The 21211-nt window shown below is 46.3% G+C and overlaps 1 protein-coding gene and 1 long non-coding RNA gene across 8 annotated transcripts in view; one reads left to right on the forward strand and one right to left on the reverse strand.

The window, feature by feature from the left end:
• The window catches only part of HEMK1 (HemK methyltransferase 1, mitochondrial release factors N(5)-glutamine), a 32566-nt gene that overhangs the window by 6784 nt on the left and 4571 nt on the right, over positions 1-21211 (reverse strand). For all 7 annotated transcript variants that reach the window (XR_014696547.1, XM_084531311.1, XM_084531314.1 and 4 more), the window contains exons 5-7: positions 5855-6010; positions 3735-3799; positions 242-291 (exon numbers count right to left, since the gene is read on the reverse strand). Coding sequence is in view for 6 of the 7 variants with exons in the window: in XM_084531311.1 (XP_084387437.1) it covers positions 242-291; positions 3735-3799; positions 5855-6010 (271 nt within the window). In the remaining variant the exon portion in view is untranslated. The remainder of the gene's footprint in view (positions 1-241; positions 292-3734; positions 3800-5854; positions 6011-21211) is intronic.
• On the forward strand, positions 9603-20233 carry LOC311442299. The gene is made up of 4 exons (XR_014696550.1): positions 9603-11239; positions 14212-14354; positions 14673-14779; positions 19749-20233. It is a non-coding gene; the product is annotated as an uncharacterized lncRNA (long non-coding RNA).

Genomic DNA, 21211 nt, shown 5'->3' on the forward strand with positions numbered 1-21211 from the left:
GGAAAAATTCGTCTTCTGATTAAGTAATAGATTTCCCTCAGCTGATAATCTGGCCTGGAAATCTCTAATGGGAAAAGCTTCACGGGCTCACTTCCTACTGACCTTTTCCTCTATTACTTCAACACCCTCCACACAACATCATGTCCCAGTGGTGTGGCCCTCCGATGTCTCTCATGCCCAATGCCCAACAGCAAAGTAAAAAGGGAGAAGGACAAAAAAATATATCAGTGAAAAGAATTACCGTATGAAACATTATGGTGGAGGATGTGGATCCTGTCCTGGAGTTGCAGCCTGTAGAGAAAATTTCAGATGCAAAATAGAAAGAAGATTAGGAAGCTCATCTGTGTGGATTCAGGAACAGCATATTTAATAAACAGACCATTGAATAATCACACCTTTCATTATATGCATGTATATACTACCCCACTGAAAAAAAACAAAACAAAACACAATTAAAAGCATCAAATATATAAACTTGATATTGTAAGTGAAGTCAACAGGCTCATGTTTGTCACATTCTTTCTCCAGACACTTTATTTTATTATTATTATTATAATTATTATTATTATTATTTTACAGTTGGGACCTTAACAGTGTTCTGTCATCTGAGTGTATTTTCTTAGGCATCTTTAAAGAGTCACGTTTCATCTCACATGAGTGTTAAGGTGACAAGATTTTACTGCATGCTGCACCAAGAAGCCAGCACATGCAGTGCAGCAGAACCCCTGTATCGTAGACCAGGAGAAGGGAGTCCTTTACAGACTCATAGAATCATTTAGGTTGGAAAAGTCCTCTAAGATCATCAAGTCCACCATTAACCTATCACTGCCATGCCTACCACTAAACCATGTCCTTAAGCACCACATCTACACGTCTTTGAAATACCTCCAGGGATGTTGACTCAACCGCTTCCCTAGACAGCTTGTTCCAATGCCTCACAACCCTTTCAGTGAAGAAGAAATTTCTCCTAATATCCAACCTAAACCTCCCCTGGCACAACTTGAGGCCATTCCCTATAGCCCTATCACTTGCTGCTTGGGAAAAGAGACGAACCCTCACCCCACTACAGCTGCCTTTGAGGTAGTTGTAGAGAGGGGAGCTGTCCCCTTTAGGGACACCCACAGACTGCTCAGTAAAATGTATTTAAAGCACACTAGGGTTTCTCAGATGACACTCTCTAACTCATGATCCTTCTCATCCCTGACACATCTGTGCACATTAATCGGGAGATGTTTTGCTCAGTGCCTTTCATCTGTAACCAGACCTCCTCAGGGCACTCACACCAGCAGAGTCCCCAAAGGTCCAAGAATACACAAACACGTCTCCCTTTACCTGTGACAAGTAAGCAGAGTGGTTTGTTATTTTTAAGAAACGTGTCTTTAAACACCTTGGTATTTCTTAGGGAGAAATCTTGGCCAAGACTCTGATCTCTCCTATTTACTGACTCAATCCCAAGTAAAACAGCCTGAGACAGCCAAGCTGCCATTGCATGATACTCCAGGCTGGTTCAACCTGGCAAAATCTATCTCTACCTCCCAGCTCACTCCAGATTACACTCCCTGCCAGGGGGAAGTAGGCAGAGACCCCCCTAAACCTTTGGGATCCTAGGAAAAGCTCCCTTGATGCTACTGGGGTAGTAAAGAGATGCCAGTTTAAAAGTAGATGCTGTGGTAGTTGGTTACAGCCTCATATTACAGGAGAGGGCACAGAAGCAGAGAGCATGAGACAGCAAGGGAGGAACATAAGCCCTAATTCCTCAGCTGTATGACCCACCCATCACAATACCTCTTCTCACAAGCTTTGCCTCTGGCTTTTGAGAAGACATTTGAGCAACAACAGAGAAGGCATTTTGCAGAGCCAGAGAGACAAGGTTGGTCAAGAACTGCTGATGGAGAAAGACTCCAAACCTCCTACAGGAGGTGCCGTTCCCTGATCACCAGCAGCACACTGTGGCAGACAGGATCTGCCCTGTTCCCCCACTGCAGCAGGTGTCCAGAGAAACCTCTGACAAAACTGGAGCTCTTCCCAGTATGCTCTTTCCTCCCAGGACAGACTCACCACAATGGCAGATTTTTCTTTCCAGCTCTTTAGTGTAATGCTCTAGGGGCTACTTGATGGGGTTCAGAGAGCGTGCTGCAGGAAAGCCCTTGGACTCAAATACTGTTTGCCTTTGCTGAGGGCCTATGGTACTGCCTCGTCACCATACACAGGCATCAAGAAAAGGAGGGATTCCTGCCTCTATCTGCAGTGTGCACAGATGGGTAATCTGGCACTGCTATTGATTTGGTGCAGCCAAGACTCACCTAGGCATCCTCCCCCCAGGGAACACAGCTGTGATAAGGGAGCTCTGAAAAGAAGGCAAGAACCAAGCTGGCTTCAGTCAAGCAGTAATTCAGCTTATCCTACTGGCTTCTCTCCCAAGAGCTACAGGGCACCACGGACAAGATCCCTTAATGAAAATATCCATGGAGAAATATGAGGCTCTTTGGCAATGCATTTACACTCCCCATAGCCATTCTTGAGCCAACCAGCAAGGATAATATGACAATTTTTCCCACATGCCAGAGTGCTACTCTACCAAGGAGGCAAAGATCTTGTTTGCTTTTATCATGTTTCTGTAAAACTGCAAGACAACTTGGTTTGATACTCACACATCAGGAGGAAATCTCTGCTGCCTGTTCCCTATAGCTGGAATAGGAGGCATAGGCTACTGATGAGGTAAAAGTGCAGGAAGGGTTTGTGTTTCTACCCATCACTTCAGACTCGCATAAGATCTGGGACCGGCTTGCAAGAAGTGGAGAGATGCCACTCAGTGCTGCCAGAAACAGGAGCAGCCTGTCTCTGTAACCCCTGTGCTGGCAGCAGCTTTGGAAGAAAAGGGTATGTGGGCCCTGAGAACAGTAATGTCAGCTAACGAGCATCATTTTTACAACTCGCAGCTGTAAAAGACTCCAGAAGAGGTATCAACAGGAATCCCTCCCAAGACTGCTCTAACTCAGGGCCCAGAGGTTTCAAAGGACGTGAATACATACTAGAGCTCTGTACCCTTCACAGCGTCTACAAAGACTGGGCTCCTAGACTCAAAATCATACTGAGATTTACCTCTGGTGCTCACTATGCTCATGACAATCCAGAACAGCCTGGGTCAAGCAGAACCAGCTGAGGAAGCAGAGCTGCTAGGAAGGACAAGGTTTTCCTGAGAGCTGCTCTGCCTTCAGGCACAAGGACTCAGCAGCGCTGTCCTCAGAAAACCCCAGGCTGCGAGGAGGACACTGAGGGATACCAAACCAACACGAAATGAAGTGTGAAAGCTTATATCCAGAGGAGCAAGCACAGCAGTAATGATGTAGGTAGCCAGACAGAGTTAGATTCAGGCTATACCTGTCCTTAATCTGTTAAGTGACATATGCATTCTTACCACCTTCTGCCTAAGTTTACGAAGTCTATAGAAAAGAACAAGAGAAGTGACCATGAAACACTTCGAAAACCCTTGGAAGACAGCATTCAGGCTGCTGTCTATGCAAAGTGCATTCAGAAGTGAAAGGAAAAAAAATCCTGGTAAATATAAACCTTTTTTTTTTTTTTTTTTTTTTCCAACTTCTTACACACTTTGGGAGCTCAAACAATTAAAAAAATTCCCGTTTCTAGTGGTGATAAATACATCCAAATATTGACGACTCCTGGTCTTCCTCAAGCAATGATTTACAAGAAATGGGTGATATGTGGGCTTGTACCTATGCACATTCTCCTTGGTGAGATCCACAGCAGCCTCCTCTTTATCCACAGCTATTACCCGGCTCTAGGACAGAAAAACAACAACAAACAAAAGCATTACAACATCAGGGTTCCTGAACAGACAAGCTCTGCCAGAAAAGACATGCAAGATAAAACCTGCCAATTGACTCTTCCATCTCAGCTCCCAAAAGGAACAGCTCATGATGAATGCCTCTCAGGGCACTGATGGAATCACAATTCACTTCTAGTAAGCCAACTAACATGACAGAAGGCAATCTGCAACACTGCCAGCATTCCACCAAAACAGGCTTCTGACCAAACCAACTCAGCTCACAAGCATGGAGCCACACTGACTCACATCTCTTGATAGGTTCATAGCTCCTAAGCAGTGTGAGACTCAATGCTTCAGCACGCCAAAGGCTGAGGTGGGCACAGGTTAAAAGAAGATCACATCCGATGCTTCTCCACTCTAATGCCAGCATTAACACAACCGCTTGGATAGAAGTTCTGGCATTTTCCATATGCACTTTTTGCCTACTTACACCACTGCAGTCCTTACAGTGCTTACACTGCATTCACCATATGCATTGACTGCTGGTACTTGACAGCGTGTCAAGTATTTAGGAATCCTCCGGTATAACAGCCTGTGATAGGATGGTTAGAGATATGTTTGACCTTCCATCCCGCCTTAGGAAAAGTGCAGGCAAAGGCCTGACTTGTTTTTGCTTTGCTTTGTTTTTTAAATATAGATGTGGCTAAGTATTTACACAGAGAAAACATGCTCAAAGAGATTACTTTGCATCTGGAGATGATGGCAGTATGTGGTGCAATCAACCATCATTCCTAGGGGGCTCATTTCACAGCCTGAGACCAGCACCCCCACACACAAAGCAGAGCCTTAAGGTAAAGGACACGCCTGAAACCATAAATGAAAAGCTGCTGGTGCTTTTCCTTGATACCCTACTGCCAAATTCTGCCTCAAGCACTGAAAGAGATCACACAGAATGTAAACTCAAGTCAGGTGTCAGTGTGGCTCCTGTTCACTCTCTTCAGTCAAGGCTCTTTATGTCTCTGGGCACAGCAGTTTGTGTTAGCCAGCAGGGAAAGGCCTATTATCAGTTACAGGGACAGACTGGCACAGTTGTTTAACCTGACAGGAAAGGAAAAGGACATGAAGCACAGCCCGGGAAATCAGAGTAACTATATTGGAAGTCATGAAGCCCAAGCATTAACCTTAGCAGGTCGATGGGAGGAGGAACGCAGGCACTGACCTCCATAACCATAACACACCACACCTCACACTCCTCTCTCTGAGAGGAAGAGCTGGCCACAGCACTTCTTGCTCACGAGAAGGGACTTGCTGAAATCTGTGTGTGATGAGAGCTTGCCTTCATTTCTCTTCTTTTTTTTCCCCCCGTTTACCAACAGTATCTTGCTAACCTTGTCTCATGCCATAATGATCAGGGGCAAGAAGGGCTTTGGTCAGCCCCATCTCAGTTCCCTTCCCGCTCTTTCCATTCTGTCCAAAAGGTCGGGGGTTGTTATCAGGGAACACAAGGCTTTCAAAAAGTGGTTTGGCAGTCGTGGCAGTGTGACATCTGCTTGCCATATGGATCCTAACTACTGAGACTTCCGTGGGAATCCCTCTCCTATATTCTTTTGGTCTCTTTGGACTCTTAGAGATGAGGTCTATTGATTCACAGCAAGGTGATTTAAGATGACTGTCCCACATGTTTGACTAGTGGAGTGTATGCTCATGCCTCAGTCAATCTAGTCCACAACCCAGGATATTAGTTTAAACCAACACCCACCACAGCTTCAAGATAAGGTGATTAATAGTGAGCTGTGACAGCTGAAGAACGAGCACATTTGCTTCTTTCATTCTGACTACACCTTTGCTAGTCCTTCAGACAGTTAAGGAGAGAAGTTCCTAAATACCCTCCCTCTACCCAGAATGAACTTACAGAGTCTGATTGTCAAAGACCTTAGCTGCTAAAGCAGCAGCTAAGACCCATCAAGTCAAATAAGTTTGCCTGGGAAGTCTCAATGAAGTCTGATGGAGTGGGACTGTCCTGTAATACGGACATTTCTTCTACCATGGGCACTGAAAAAAGCTCACCTGAGGCAGTTTGCACAGGAGACTCAGAGCAATTGCTCCAGAGCCACAGCCAATCTCCAGGATAACAGGATGTGGGACAGCAACTGAGAAGCAGAGGCCTGAATTCTTCTCCTTATGTTTCCGAGATTCTTCCTCCAGAACTAAGGAGATGAGATCCTACCAAAACAAAAGAAATCATATCAACATTTTTCTAAGCTGTTTTGATTCTCACCTTTGTGTTCTGAGGACTGAAGGAATTTAAATTTATTGGGTTTGTAGCCCAGTAAAATGCATTTCTGTTGCTTATTTTTAAAACATAAATGACAGCAATGGAGCTGACACACAAGAAATCATTTCAGCTCCATCTCCCCCACAGGACGCTATGACAAGTAACCAAATCCTCAGGATGCAGTTTCCCAGGGATCCTCTGAGGTCTTCTAGCACTGACAAAAACAATAACCAAACAGCTGGAGCACATTATCTTCTGTAACAGCATATTATTTACCCCCAAATTCTAGCCTTTAGCATTTGTATGCTACAAAACTTAAGAATTCCAAACTTTTAAATAATCTGGAGACAGCCATATGGCTCTGAACAACAACTAAACCCATAATCCAACCTGCAGATGAAAAGCAAAAGCAGTGAATTACTAAATGACCCAAATGTCACTGCGTGGCTTTCAGATTGTGGACTCCTACTGCGTTTTGCTGGTATAAAGTCACATGGGAAAGGCTTTCATCCATGCTTCTTGAGCCGTATGCATCTCTGCTACCACTGCTTCCTCCCTCCCATCAGTCTAGTTTTGAAATCCCTTGGCAATTTCATTTAAAAACCAACACAGCAGGAGAAGTCTTAAAGATACACAGTTCCAAGGTCTGTGAAAATGAGAGATTAGTTGCTACAGAACACACACACACCTCCCTCAGACTGCAGCATGAACTTCCCTTGCTGTTCACCAGAGAAAGCCCTTATTAGTCACCTTGCTTCAGCAGCTGCTCACAACTCCCTGAGACCCCTGTTCTTTTCATGGCACAACTGTACAGAAACAAGCCCTTACTGCCCAAGGTGCTCCCACAATGGCTAGGCTATTTTACTTGAGAGATCTGCTCTTGAATCTCTCCTGTAAATGTATGAAGCTTAACAAAATTCACAAAGAAGAATTGGCTTGATTTTACCAACAGGCACAAATGAAAGACATTACCAGGAAAATTACTCGTCTTACAATTTTCACAAGACATTTTGCATGTTCTTGGCATAAGCAGGAATATCTAAAAGCAACGCAACCTAGCAGGCAGGTCCAGTTCTCTGTAGTAAAGTAATGGCTTTTTCCAGGAGCCTAAACCAGGCATGCTTACACATAAGGGCACAACCCTTCCCTGGATATATCAACCAAACTGGGGTCCAAAGTAACAGATGGTTTGTGCAAAGCGGTGGAGTTCCTATGAAGATATTGGTCGCTGTGGGTCTTCCTTCATGCTAGGCTGATTTGCATCTGCAGGAAGCAGGAAGAGAGGCTGCCAACAGGTGTGAAAATGAGCTGGGTTAGAGGAGCTTCTGTGGAAACATCCCCAGAGTCCCTGAGCATGGGCTGATTTGTCAGATAGCATTTTTGTTGCACACAAGACGTGGATTGCTCTTCAATACAATAAAACACTGTGACTCTTCACAGGAACAAAGCTTGTGCTATTTCTGTCCTGAATGAGGAAACAGCCATATGTCAGCGCTGGCCTGCCCTAGGAAAGCCAGGCAGCTTTCAGCTGCTTCCTTTTAGTAGAACCTTTTGCCTGTTGATTTCTCCAGCTGAAAGAGCCTGAAAGCACATGCAAAAAGGAAAGATTTGGTTTATTTGAATGTGTAGACGCTCCATATTTCTCCTGGTAACATTAACTCATGTTTAGATCAACTTTTCTGAGCCTTTGCTATTTTCAACTCGGCTGCCTTTGGCTCTGTTGCTGTTCCAGTAGCATGGCTCTGCCATCATGCCAACTTTGGGGAGACACCGGCTCCTCAACTTTCTTTGGGCTCTTTTTCACAGCCGCAGCCTTCCGGGGTCTGCAGGGGCTTTTTAGCAACACGCTCCTTCAGCTGTTTGCACTGCTTTTTCTCTCAAATCTCCTGCAGTTGTTGAGCTGGAACAAGCCAGAACCACCCAGGTCTTTGCCCACCAGCCACTCAAAACCAGCCTTTGTTCTTCTCCAGCCCACGCCTTCCGCCTCCCATAGCTCTCCATGCTCCTCAGCAACGAGTGCAGCACTCATTGGGCTCCTGCCCAAAGGCAAAGGAGAAGCAGCCCACAGGCTGGAGGACACTATTCTCCACTGCGAGGTTCATTCTGGGGCCTCATGCTGTTCTCAGCCAGGTACGAGGGGCTGTGCTGCAGTGCCCTGCCCTGGGTACCGCCCCGTTAGTGGCACGGCACTCGCAAGGGAGTTTTGTTAACAAAAATCACCTCCTCCCTGCTGCTGCTCTGGGACTCCTTTCCTAGAGAACCATGGAGGAAAACATTCTCATCGGCTCCCAAACAAGACCGTGGGAAACCATTAGAGGACCACCAGCATTCAGATAACAACGTGGAAAAATAAACACCGCATCTACCCACTCGCGTGAAAGTGGCTTGTGCATTTCAAGTGGATGACTCAGTTTGAAAACACTTCTGCAACAAAGACAGAGAGACTGCAACCACAACAGGTGCTGCTGATTCCAAGACCACAGGAGAAGAACCACCCAAAAATTCTGCTTGGACATTAAACTGCTCTCTTAAATGCTGGCCATTTCTGGTCACGTATAAATATTTCCAGGAAATCTCTGTGCTAGCTCAGAACCATCCATCTCCAGGGCTGGTCACAGAGGGACACAAGTTACTGATTACAAACGTCCACATGCAATTTCCTTAAAGCAGAACTACTGTCAGCATTTATTAACTTCATTAACGTTTATCACCAGCAATTTCAAGCTTGGAGTTATTAGAGAAATTCTGCTTTATGCGCTCCACAGTGGAAGTATTTTGAGAGTGCTTGCCAAAGCTCTTGTTTAAGTACAACTGATTTCTGCTTTTGCCACAGGTATATTAAAAAAAGAGACGTTGGTATTACTTCAGCCTTATATCCTGCTTCCTGACTCCCTTGCCACATTGCCTTGGTTACTTCATACACCTCTTCTGGAGGCAAATAATCAGCACGTTTATTGTAGTAGTTCAAAATTAAAAGATAGCATTAAAACTTATGTGATGACCTAGAGAAACTAATTCCTCCTCCAGATGTTAGTATCTCTCTACAATCAGAGAGATCTATAATTATGAAGCTAAGTTCTTTTTGGAAGTAAATTTCGTTGACAAGCAAAATAGAATGTATACCCTAACGGGCACATTAGGAAAAAAGAAAATAAATTGGTATAAATTGGATGTTTAATTGAATTTGTAACTATGTGTGTATTAAAAACAAGAACACAAAACAATGCACAGGAATAAAACATTTCATAAATCTGCATCAACTGGCTGTGATATTAGCTGTCCTTGCCTTCATTTACAGCTTTCCCATGAAAACCAAACTTCGCCGACACCTATAAAAGAACCACAACGCAGTGGGTCCTGTAAGCCCACTGCCATGGCCAGGACTTTTCCTTTCCAGAAGTCAGGAGTGACTGAGATATCCAAAGTCGTTTTGAAAGTGTTCCTCAGATAGTCTTGGTATTTTTCCATCTTTTCTGAAGCAATCCGGTGAAAAACTGTGCTTCCCCGGTTCTCTGAAGATGTCACCACTGGAAACTGGCAAATCACAGCACAAATTACAGCAGAGCACAGCAGAACCACTTTCAAACCTCATCTTGGGAGATGAAGTACTTCTGGCCACGCATTGCAGCGCTCATACACAGAGCACAATACACCCTGTAAGACAGCCATTCTCTACCCCTGTAGAAGAATCTGACCAGCGCCATGGCTAGCAAATAGCAACAGGGGCAGAAGGTGCTAGAAAGAGATGCCAGTCCCAGGCACAAAGAAACTGGGACAACAGCAGATGTCCAAAGGCTGTGATCTTTGTTGTGTAGGACACCCTGCCTCATCTCAGACTGATGAGTTTCAGACAGCAAGCATCTGCTAACTCCATCATTGCTTAAAGCAATCTTAACCCTCAGTTTAGCTACCAGCCCTAAAGATTAACATGAAATTAAAGAAACTCTAATGGAAAATAAGAGAAAACATTTTGACAGCCTAGATAATTAACCTTTGGAATATGTTGGGTAAATTCTCCACAACATGTCACTCTAAACTGAAATGGCAGGACTTTCAAAAGGGCTTACTTGCAGACACCATTTAAAGGATTCGATACACCAGAGAAATGGCCTTCGCTACAGAAAAATGCTGTTTTTGATAAAACAAAGACTTGACGATCATTGAGGCCTTATAGCGTCTAAAGACAGACAAATGAGTTGGTTGCTGAGGTGCCTCATCTCTGAAACATGCTGAGCACCTCAGTGCCTCTAACATTCATCCTCACAACTCCCGTTTTGCAGAGAACAGCGACCATCCCAAATTCCCAACGGAGGACTACGGCAGAGTAGAACTATGAAGTCTCATCTGCACCTCTGCCACTGCTTTAGATGATGGAAGTGGGTCCCCCAGGCTCCAGACAGGGGCAGACCTACAGTTGGTGTGTCCAGTGTGAGGGCAGCTCACCCCCTGCTTAAAAGCAGAAGTCAGAAAAATCAGAATCAGATTCCTACATCACCTAAACAATCAGTGCTTGGCTGCTCTCAAATTGCCTTTTTGTTCTGAATGTGGTATATACAGACTGTAAAAATAATTAAAACACCAACAAAGTGCCATTTTGAGGAACAAGTGAAATTATAAGTTAAGAAATGATTTCAGAAACATGACCTGATTTCATGTTTACCCACAGCACGCTAACCACTGGATAGGATGAACGTTCAGCTGTGGGCTTATTAAAATTCAGAGTGCTGCTTACAGTGTGTGTCATTATTGTCAGTAACAACACAGCCCACACTGAAAGTTTTGCTAACCAGTGCTACAGGTACTGGCACAGCTACTTCTGCCCTGGAGCCTGGTGCATATGAACAAGGGTGTAAGCGTGATAAGTGTTAGAGAGGGGACATAGAAGATTTTGAAGATCTTCCCCAGTCTGTGCTCCTTCCTCAACTAGCTAGCTTTAAAGGGATTGAAGGGAGTGAATGGCAGCCAGACAGAACTAGAGAAATTAAAAACCTCTCTTTTTACTAGCAATAGCACAAAGGTAGAAGGGAAGGAGTAGACTGGATGCAGTTGGGACAGCCCCCACAAGCCTCGGAGTGTTGGCACCTGCTTGCAGGGGCAGACTGCATGTCTCACTCAATGGATGGCTGCATACAGATGCTCCAGTAGCCGAGAGGAAAAGCCAAAAATCACGAGGAAAGGTGAGCTCAGGAGCCACTGCTTTCCCTTGCAGCGAAGCTTAGCCAGAGCTAGAACTGCCCCACAGCTGTCCTCTCCCCCGCAGCTTGCAGGGCTGCCTCACACCTTTCCAGGGTACACCAGCAAGTCTCGGTGTGCTCCGGGGCCCTTTTGTCATCTGCTACAGGTAGACATCAATTCAGGCTGAGCAACAGGCTAGGCTCAGGAATGGGGCCAGCTCACAGCTCTGTAGTGACTGGTGTGAATAAATCCCAACCTGCGTGCTGCAAATTTCCTCATACAGCAAAAGGAACTCCCCCATTTTATAGGATTTTACACAAATATTCAGGAGGACATCAAAAGCACCAGCTACTTTCAAACTTGTGCATTCACAAGGACAGTAAGCTAAGTGCAAAGCCAAATATCTGGAAGGGTTTTTACATTGCACTGAGCTGGAGGTGATGCAGACATCAAACGATTTGTTTTTCAGGGACATAAATACTGTTGCTTAGCACTAACAGAGTGGGGACAAGGTGGCAGCTATTTAGGCCTTCTGTACCTTTCCCAGAAGAGTATTTAAAAATCTATGAGGGGGAGGGGGAAAGGCAGGGCATCTTTGTGAGTGAGAGGGCATTTCTGTTCCTGAAGAGCAGAAGTGCAGCTTGCAAAGACCAGAAGGGACCGATTACCTGCAGTTCCACTCAGGGGACGCAAATATTTGCTTCCCATCCTACTTAATTTCCAGCCCTCAGAGATTCTCAAGCTTTTGTCTCTCAGCCAAGCCACTCACAGCCTGCTCTCACCTTGCTATTCCAGGAAGCCTTGCTTCACTGCCAGGTTTGCCCTAAGTTCACACCGTCATTTATTTGTTGTCTCCCTTCCCCCCGTGCCCCCCATTTTTCTCTGAGGAGCGAAATAAATGCAAAACTTTGCAAACACCTCCAGCTTCCCGTGAGCCTCTGCCTCACCCCTCCACCCACAGCTCCCATTCCTGCCCACCCCCCCAGCACACACTCCTGTTCTGACAGGTTCTTGGTATTGCCTCCCCCTCCCTGCGGCCAGGTCTCTAGCTCGCTGTATTTCTTGGAACCGCAGCTGCACAGAGACAGCGTGAGGACAGCGCCTGCCAGCACCCAAACCACAAGCTCCACAGCTGCACAGCTCCAACCAGCAGACAGCACAGGGTCAGGCAGCTTTCAGCACCGAGACAGTCGGGAGGAAACAGCAGAGATTCTCGCTGCACAGCAGCGGCTACAGAGCTGCGTGGAGGTCCCGAGGCGAGGCAATCACGTGCCGCGGGCCAGCTTCAGCAAATGAGACGTCTGATGTTTCTGTGATTAGAAGTACAGGGCTAACAAAAGCAAGAGGATGGGAGGGAGGGGAAAAGGCAAGGATGGAGCTCACAAATTCACACTGTGTTCCCTACAAGCACCTTTTTTTTCCCCTGCACACTCCGGGGAAAGCAGGGAAGACGAGGTCCCAGGGGTGGGAGCCTGGCCGGGGTGAGAGGCGCTGACTTGCAAGGTTAGCAGAGGGGACAAGGAAAGCAAGAGACCCATGAAAACCTGGGTAACCTTCTCTCTGCTCTCGCACACTTCCTGGGAATGTTTTCCTTATTTGTGTGCTTTCCAGAAACTTCTGTTCTCAGAATTCAGGACTTTCCATAGAGCCTGATCTGATATTAACCAAACCACCCCTCCCCTCCTGTTTGTCCACTTGGCTGCCAACCAGCACATGACAAAACACCAGGAAGCCAAGCTGCAAACGTACCTCCATGGCAATGGCCACAGAAGATCACTGCCACACACCCTCTGTCCAAACCCAGGCCACCAAGCCAGCCCAGGGATTCAGAGGCAGGCTTGAGGCTACAGCGTGCCTGTCCTGGGCTCTGCTGCCTGGCACCACAGCAGTAAAAAGAAAATATGGCACAGAGCCTGTCCAACTCCCCTCGGGGTGTTGCAGAACTCCGCTGAGACAGGCATGTGTATAGGAAGTGAAACACTGGAATGACTCTTGAAGAAGTCATCAGTCCTGAAAGAAAACGTGGCTTTAGGTTGAAGCGATGGCAAACAGCTAAACACACATCTAATGCTGAGGAAGGGGTTGGCTTCTGCCACGCAACAGAAAAAAAAAAAAAAAAAAACAGAAAAAGCTCCTGATGGGCCCAGGCACATGCCAAGCGCTCTTCTGCCTGTTGGAGGAGAGGCTGTGACAGCACCCAGGAATGAATTCACCAAAAGGCACCAGCCTTTGCCATCCATTTGTGCTAGCACCCAACAGGAATTGCTGCAGCTGCCACGTCCAAACTCAGCAATGCCCCACAGGGGCAAGGCGAGGGCCAGGGGCACTGCCAAGCGCCGCTCCTCACGCCTCCACCACAAGCCTCTCTAACCAGGCACAGCCCTGCAGAACTGAGATGTTTTCTTTCCCTGCAGCTACTGGCAGTGACTGCTGACAGACACAGCATCTGGACAGATGCTCGGGTCCAGCTTGCTGTCCCTAGCTTTGAAATCCCATTTATGTGGGTGTCAGAAAGGCACGGCAGGGTCTAGGGGGGAGCCAAATGGATTTTTTTCTTTGTCCATGTGGGAAACCTCTCGAGTCCCAGCCATCCTGTTCCAGCCATTCCTGAGTTTGTTTTTCCAGTTCTAGTCCTAGATCTTGCTCTAACCACTGATGAGCTTCTCAGCTGAAACCCTTGGGAACCGAGGCCCTTTCTCAATCAGAACAGATAGACCAGAAAGCTGAAGACTTTGGGGAGCTCTGTCAGGGCGATCAAGGCCTTAACAGCACACATCTGTGAGAATGTGGTAGCAAAGCCTGTGTGAGTTCACCTGAGGAACAGGTTTGTGCATAAGTTAGAGGGGGAAAGATAAAAAAGCTGTTGCTTTTCCTCAAGGATTTTAGCTTTGTATTTACATTTCTGAGTCTGCTGTGGAACTCACTAGCTTAGAGGCAACACTCTGCACTGTCACAGCCTTTTTGTCTTGCACAGGAACCCAGGAGAAACTACTGCCATAGTCCCTCTTGGCCAGTTAAGCCAGGAACAACTGTTTCTTTCTACACTTCCGTTTGAACGAGAAGAAATCTGCCATGACAAAACATCTTGTCCTGATTTTAAAGAAGCCAGCAAGAGAGGTACCAGCTATGCTGTCTTAGGAGATAATTATACCCTCTGTTAACAACATACACCTTTTCTTCTCTTAGCATTTATAGTGCTTCTTATACGCTTGTCTGTGAAACTGATGAGACTTCTGCTAACAAATTTCTGCTCTCTTTGCCATGTAATTAACCCTTGAGCTTATTGTTGATGAGCTGCAGTCTTTCACAAGGCAGATTTTTTTCAGTTGCCAATCCACCTTCTGTTTCTTCTCCTGACCTAGTTTTCCACTTCTTTCTCAACCAGTCAGTAAGATAACTGGACGTATTATTTCATCAGCTATTCCTTTATTGCAGTTTGCAGAGATTATTTAACCCTGTTGCTTGTACTTGGCAGTCCCCCAGTAACACATGCGAGGATCACATCAGCCTGCTGGGCAGCCCGCTGAAAACGGATGCTGATGGTGAGCCGTTCCCCAGCACCTCCCCACATCTTTCTCCAGGCTCTTCTGCCAGATGAAGCCCCTCTGCCACAAGGCACAGGCTGCATTATTTCTCTCTTTGGATATGAGCTGCTATGATGATAGCTCAAAGGGCAGTTCTGATTACTTTACAACAATAACAGGCTGCCTTTGTAATTCCCATTCCTCGGCCTCTGGGCCACAGTCCACTTTTTCAGAAGATATTGTTTTCCCTCAAACATACTGATAAAATATTACCTGTGGGCAAAATCTGCTCTCCAGGAGGCCACAAGAGAAATGCTACAACTTCAGCATGTTTGTTTACAGCTATGTTTTGATAGATGGCATTTAATTTTTGATCCATTAAATAATGCTCTATTGCATTTCTGTTTAATACACCTTCTAGGAGTCTAATGATATTTCAGGAAAGGACCCTAAATCATGTATGAGGACACTATCATCCTTTTCATTTCCCAAACTGTGAAGCCAGAGATACAGCGAGAAGTGGCTTTCCTTTGAAGAGAACACTGGTCAGAGGCAAAACCATGAAAACATCCCCCCCCCCCCACAAAACTCCCACCAGTCTCCTGACCCATGGCTGTACTCACAAGACCCTGTGACCTTTTGAACTTTCTGAAACAGAACCATCTGTGGCACTGAAATTAGGGAAATGAAAGGTGCTTCTGCATCAGAAGCTTCCTGTAGCACTGATTAAACCAGCTGACGTGCGCACTGCTTTGACGCGTAGACCTGGTGGAAGCCCCCCGCTGGGGGATCGGTGTATTTGCAGATAGATGTCAGGAAGCAAAAATCCTCCCCTCTCTGTATGCTTGACCTTCTTGAAAGGTTAATGATTATGCTTAGCTAGAAGTCAGGTTCAACTTCATGAAAGGTTTCTCTGAGCAAACCTTTGCTTCAAGTGCTTTCACAGAACACCCCAGCACAACGCCTGCTGCTCAGCTGACCGGGGCAGGTAAACAGCAGAGGTTTCAGTGTGCTGAGCATGCTGGCACAAAGGAAACTATCTTGAGAAGCAAGTTAAAAATTTAAAAATCACGGGTGGAACAAGGATTAAGGCATGACAAGACTAAAAATTGCACGTGTTATGTAGTTCAAAGCTCTTTACTGTTAAAAGAGCAGGCAGCGTCTAAAACAAAGAAAATACTTTTCCCATTTACAGTACCAAATTGCAAAGATTCACTGTCTAACGATGTCGTGGAGGCTACAGAGACAGACAGACTCAAAAGAGGATTAAACAAACTAATGGAGGACAGATCCATTAGTGATTATGAAGCAGAATGGCCCCAAATCCAGCTTTGGCTGAGAACAGCCCTTCACTGCTGCCTCTCAAAAGGAGGGGGGATCCTTTTCCGCCTGGTTATTTTTTTCCTTATAATTTTGTTCCTACCATCTGCTACAACCCCCAGTGAGACACGGTATATTCGTTTAAACAGACCAGTATAATCTGACCCAGTAAGCCTTTTTTCATGTTTTTAATATGACCTTCCGTGATCTGACAGGAGGCTGAAGCCACAGTTTTGCATGATTACCAAGAAAAGCATTCAGCATGGAACAGACTCGGCATTTCTGTCCCCAGGATGTCAACCAGGCTGATCACACCTCTGCACCCTACAGCATGCTTTCCCCCTTCCCTTTGCAGGGCAACACACTGTTCTCACGGCAGTCACCACAACAAAACCAGAATGGAAAAATCTGCGTGGTCTGAGCTCATGCTGAGATCACAGCGGGTCAAGGAGGTGTCACCAGGGGACTCCCGGGTGGCCTGAGGGGCAGAAGGGGTGACAGGGCAGTGACAAGCCTCACAAGCACAACGGGAGCTCTCCTCCCAGCAAATAAACCACCACAATGTTCAAGAGCCTGACTCTACCCACACAGTAGCGGCAGGGGATAAAAGGAGACCATTTCTGTTTCACGCAATGAATAAGCTTTCATTTGCTTTAAAAAAAAAAAACATCTGAGAGAGGAGGGGATCAGGAGGCACCAGAAATCGCCCTACAATAACGTACAGGACATAGAACCGACAGGAATGCTGTGAGCCTAAGCCTGGAGTGCCCTCTAGGGGTAATAAAGCAGATAAGCCGCATACCCCAAACAACTTCCTTGGGAGAAATCCTGGACCAAAATAAACCTTTCCTTAATGAAGTCATGGTGAGGACTGATTTAGCTGTTATTTACTTGGATTAAAAAAAAAAAGGACTTATCTATCCACAGCTCACTGAGTTCTCTTCTTTGTCCTATTTTTCTCTGATCTACAAGGCTGCTGTGACGGTAATTTGGCCTGAATTTTAGAAGGCGTCGCTTTGGAAAAAGGGCTTTCTTCTGCATTAACAATGACTGAACAGCACTGAGACGTGGATCCCTTGACACTACAACAATAAGTGCATAACCAAGGTAACTTGCGAGACGGAGCACAACCAGAAACTTTGTCCTGAACACACACACACAGAAAAAACCTGGCTCTGGTAACTCTGGGTGCACCACAGAAGTTACTCCAAGAGTCCCCTGCAGTCATCACTGGTGGCCTTGGGAGACGGCACACGCTGGGCTCCACACACCCCTGCAAACCCCCAGCGCTGGCAGCAGCGAGCCCAAAGCTCTGCTCACAGAGGGCTGGGTAGCTGGAGGAAGGTGAGCCTGGGGAATGTGCAACAACTCTCCCCCAAGCCTCGCAGCTTTGTCATCACGCTCTTCAACAGACCTGCTAGTTTTGCACTCTGGGCTCCCTGTCCCATCCCCAACCCAATTCCCACGGAACAGAGCCACATGTGCTGAAAAAGATATCCCCAGGGGAGCAAGTGGCAGAGGGCTCAACTACCAGAGAGAGAGCTAAACAGACTGCAAAGGGGCAAATTCCACACAGGGCAAAATTAAAGCAGACAACCGAGCCTCTCTCTCTGCTTGTGTCTCTTTGTCCAGAGAAACAATGGTGGTGGTTTGTGCCGTACTGCATTTACCTTCATAGCATTATCCATACGCCTAGGAGCTCATAGCAAGAGCCAGAACCCTTCTGTTTTAACCACAGAATAAAAAATGCACGAGAAAGATGCCTCCTCATCCTTTTAGTCTTTGAATTAGCAGACAGGAGCATTTGTAGAAGCTACAAAAATGTAACTAGAAGGCAAATGTTGCAGCTGCTTGTGTACCTGCACTGGAAAAGTCAACGTAGGGAGCTACAGTTACTCAGCCAAGGACAAGATGTGCCATGCAGCTTGTGTGTGCAGTCACAGATAAGCAACTTGAACCTGAGATATCAATGTTGGTAATGAGCTGTTTCCTAAAGAACACGCATTACTTACTGTTATTGTTTGATTAAGAGTTTCAGCACTAGAGGCCCTAAGAATGCTGCAAACAAATCTCAAATAGAAAGAAAGCAGCAGATGAAACTTACTTTGTTATTTTGCAGAGGAGGTATTTCTATTACAGTTTTAAAGTCCAGGGAAATCTGGAAAAGTTACTCTTACTAAACAAAGCACAAGCAAACCCCAACCCAAAGAACCACACAAAGCTCTGAGTCAGAGATGACCAACGCAGCAGAGGGCAAGGATCTGGACACCAGCTCCATTTTGTGCAACCAGTTATGCACAGTACACGGTTCCTGGAAGCACCACATGTCTAAAGCAGTGTCCCGCCAGGTGCTGCTGGATAGCTGGATCTTGGCCCCATGCTCCTCCTGTCCAAGAAAACTCCCCAACACCAGATCACAAGAACGCTCCCTGTGTGGTGACGACGACTCATCCCAAGCCCCAGGGTTTGCTGTGCTGTGAATATTTTTTCCTAAATAGGATGAAGATCAGTGTAACAGCTTTGCGATCGCCAGATGCAGACATTACTTAACGCCATTGAAGACATCACAGGTATGTCCCTAAAGCAAAACACACCCATGAAATATGGAGCAGAGCACAGAATTCTTCACCATACCTCCATGATGATTAAGTCCAGAAAAAAACAGAAGTCTGATCCTTTTTCTACTCCTTTCCCTTGTACAATCATAAGCAGGCTTCATCAGCTGCATCCACATCTACTTTCAGATTAAACAACACAGTGGAAAAAACAAACAAGCAAACAACTCTGCAGCCCTCTCTCAAACCAACAGAGCTTTGTACATCCCTCACACCTCCAGCTCTGACAAATGCCAGTGATTATGCCTTCCACGTAAGTCTGGGAAATTGAGATCATCTTTTTTTTGGCACCAGTGCACAACATCTCTCCACAAAGGAATTCACTGATGTTCACAGGAAATGCGACAAAAACTTCAGAAACTTGATGAACTGTGTCAGTAGAAAAGTGGCCCTAGGAAAAGGTTAGGTGGGATGTATTTTTCATCAGTGTAAGAAGGAATGCAGCCAAGGTTGGGCTGCTGAGAAGGCATGTGCCAAAGCATCTGGGGCACTAGCAGCATATAAAATGTTTCTAATGCTACCTAGAAGTCTGAATTTAACAGTTCTGTTGGAATAAGACTGTTCACCTGCATGGTGCTACATCAGGGAATCACCCTGCCTGTGAACTTGCACAGTGAGTTTCCCTAACCCTGTTAAAAGCACTAGGAACTGCAGGCAGCCGGTGTGAGAGTGGTCATCTCTTGAATTCACACCTCCATTACTTCACACCATCCTTTCAGAAAAGTTTGTGGCTTAGTTTAAGAGTGGCTGATTTTGGTTACCTCTGTACCACCTGGAAAGTTTAAAACATCCCAGTGGAACTTAAGACCCTGCCCCACTTTTTACACTCCAGCTGACCCATTGCTTTACACATACAATAGACTGGAGGATCTCCAGAGACTGCTGCCAGCCTCAACCACCTGTGCTTCCATGAAAAGGTCCTCAGACGCCAGAAGAAGGGCACAAGTAGCCAAAGCAAAAGCACTACAGCAATGCAGGAACCCAAACACATTTAGCCATTTGCTCAAAAGCCTGCTGGAATCCTAATGCAGGGTACCTTATCTACTTCACAGGTCTCAAGACCAGGTGACTCTTTCCTGATGCGCTACATCATCTGAAAGGAAAACAGGAGCAGGAATTCGCTGGGAGTGCAGCAGAAGAGAAGCCACCAGATGCAGGACCTGCAGCCATTCTGGCCTGGGCTCACAGGCCTAGACTGCAGGGCTGCTTGTTCCAGCCCTTCCTAGCTCTCACCCCTTTCACCTCTGTTTTACTCTAGACGAGCTCTTCTTTCACCTTTTTTTCCCTGGCTTTTTTTTCCCCATTCCTTCTCTCTTGCTACATGGCTAATTTCTTCCCAACCAAGCAGCCCTCCTCTGCTCCCCGTGAAAAAGGCCAAGGTGTACTACATCTGCTAACCTCCCGCTTCCAGTGTCTTGCCTGCTGAGATGGTTTGCTGAGGCAGAACTACTCTGTTTGTCAAGTCAATGCACAGTGAAGCTTCACTCCTGAGCTATCATCATATGCTTCCGGCCTTTCATAATAAATGAGCTAAAAATGCGCCTTCATGGTAAGTATCATGACACATCAGATAAAGTTTGCCCACAAACACAAGGTTTGGGTTAAGCTGTTTACGCTGGATGTTCGCCCCGGGGTACATTAAGTGGTTTCAGACGCAGCGTGTTGCAGAGCTGCATTTCAGTTTGTGCCAGCAGAGATGCTTCTACCAAAATCCCACATGTGGGCAATGTTAGCCATGTTCACAGGCGTTAGTAACCCTGGCTTCCATGGTACACAATAAGCCTTTGTTTGAAGCCTGGCCCTGTGTAGTGAGAATTAGAGCACAGCACCAGAGGAAGCCTTGTCAGCAGATGGTTTGACTTGCACAACATGCAAGTTCGCTTTGCTTTCAGTGCTCACATTGCAATCAGGAATGAATGGGGAGCTAGAGGCTGGAAACGCACTCTTGAATCAACCGGAGTAGAAATACTGTCAGTAAGAACAACACCAACCACCTTGGGCTCTGACCAGCAAGTGCTCCTCAGAGCCCTAGCTCCAAACATCATCAGCACAGTGACCAAACCCCACCACAGAGAGCTCACACCTCCTCCGGGCACAAGGTGTCACTACCACGATTCGGGGCCCAGCAGCTTCTCAGTGAGATGCTGCTGGCACCCCACACCAAACCAAAACTCATGTTCCGAATAGCCTTCCACAGGCTGACGACAGGATTTCAGTGGTATAGATGACCGGATTTCAGTGGTTTTGGCTGGAACCCACTCACAGATTTCAGTAGCAACCTCTTCCTCAATGAGCATAACAGAGCACTGGTTTTCTTTGCCTTTTACTTTTATATCACTAGAGGTGTCAGTTGAAGGACCCTGCAGACTGCATCATCTCTTTAGTGAGCAGCTCCTTTCTTCAAACTTCCTCAATACTTCTTTCTGCTTCCCCAGAAAAAGCAGACTGGGGGCCTCACGTCTCCAAAGTCCACTCAGCCCTTGGCATCTCCTCTGACATTGTCGGTAGAGGACAT

Source organism: Aythya ferina, assembly GCF_964211825.1.
Source record: "Aythya ferina genome assembly, chromosome: 10".
Lineage (NCBI taxonomy): Eukaryota > Metazoa > Chordata > Aves > Anseriformes > Anatidae > Aythya > Aythya ferina.